Source organism: Leptosomus discolor, chromosome 1 (assembly GCF_034619465.1).
Source record: "Leptosomus discolor isolate bLepDis1 chromosome 1, bLepDis1.hap2, whole genome shotgun sequence".
NCBI classification, from domain to species: domain Eukaryota; kingdom Metazoa; phylum Chordata; class Aves; order Leptosomiformes; family Leptosomidae; genus Leptosomus; species Leptosomus discolor.
The window spans coordinates 176,931,158-176,932,363 of NC_141391.1; the positions used below are offsets into that span (position 1 = coordinate 176,931,158).

Genomic DNA, 1,206 nt, shown 5'->3' on the forward strand with positions numbered 1-1,206 from the left:
CCGCGGCCGGCGGGAGGAGTCGCCGTTTCCGCTGGGTGTCACTCTGGGGTGGGAAAGGCGCCTTCAAAAGCCGGGGGGAGGGAGAGGCCCGCCGCCACAGCCGCCCGCACCGGCAGCGCGCCCGCCGCCGCTCGCCACGCCGCGGTACGGCCGGCAGCCGCTCCGCTTCCTGCGGGCCGGGGCGCTCCCGGCCCTCCGCCTCGGGGCCGGCGCCGGGCGGAGAGTCATCGGCTGGTGCCGGCTGCCCCCCGAGCCCAGCCCCTGCGGGCGGAGGCGGCCGGGCCCGCCGGCCCATGCGAGGAGGATGCTGGAGAGCGGCTGCAAGGCGGTGAAGGAGGGCGTGCTGGAGAAGAGGAGCGACGGGCTCCTGCAGCTCTGGAAGAAGAAGCGCTGCATCCTCACCGAAGAGGGGCTGCTCCTCATCCCCCCCAAACAGCAGCCGCCGCAGCAGCAGCAGCAGCAGCCGCTGCCGCCGGCCGAGCCGGCGGCCAAGATCAAAGAGCTGCACTTCTCCAACATGAAGACGGTGGACTGCGTGGAGCGGAAAGGCAAGTACGTGTACTTCACGGTGGTGATGGCCGAGGGGAAGGAGATCGACTTTCGGTGCGCCCAGGAGCAGGGCTGGAACGCGGCGATCACGCTGCAGATGGTGCAGTACAAGAACCGCCAGGCCATCCTGGCCGTCCGCTCCACCCGCCAGAAGCAGCAGCACCTGGCGCAGCAGCCCCACGGACCGCGCCTCCGCAGCGCCTCCAACTCCGCCTAGACCAGGTAGGGACCCGCCGCCCGCCCCGCTCCCCCGGCACCCCGCCGCCGGCCCCGCTCCGCTCCCCCCGGGACTCCGCCACCCGCCCGCGGGACCCCGCGGACCCGCTCCGGCGCCGCTCCCTGGGCTCGCCGCCCGCCCGTCGTGCCTCGCCGCTGTCTCCTTGCAGGTGAAGTTAACGGAGCGCTTCGGGGAAGCGGGACTGAGCGACCCTCGCCGCGGATGTACTTCGGTTGGTCCCAAGCCGGGCACACGCCGGAGGTGCGGGCGGAGTGGAGAGGAGCGGCTCGACCACCTGAACCCCAGCTGGCTGCTGCTGCTTTGCCGCCCTCGGTGCCGAGAAGCATTTCAAATCTGTTATTTATGAACCTTGGAAAGGATCTTTCGGTGTGATGGGACTTCTAGGAGACGTGATGTACTGTAACTTTATTTTAACGTAT

The 1,206-nt window shown here is 70.2% G+C and overlaps 1 protein-coding gene across 1 annotated transcript; it reads left to right on the forward strand.

The window, feature by feature from the left end:
* Window positions 1-304: 304 nt before the first annotated feature.
* Window positions 305-766, forward strand: PHLDA1 (pleckstrin homology like domain family A member 1). Its single transcript, XM_086471588.1, has one exon. It carries the CDS (start codon window positions 305-307, stop codon window positions 764-766), a length of 462 nt encoding a protein of 153 aa, XP_086327714.1.
* Window positions 767-1,206: the final 440 nt, after the last annotated feature.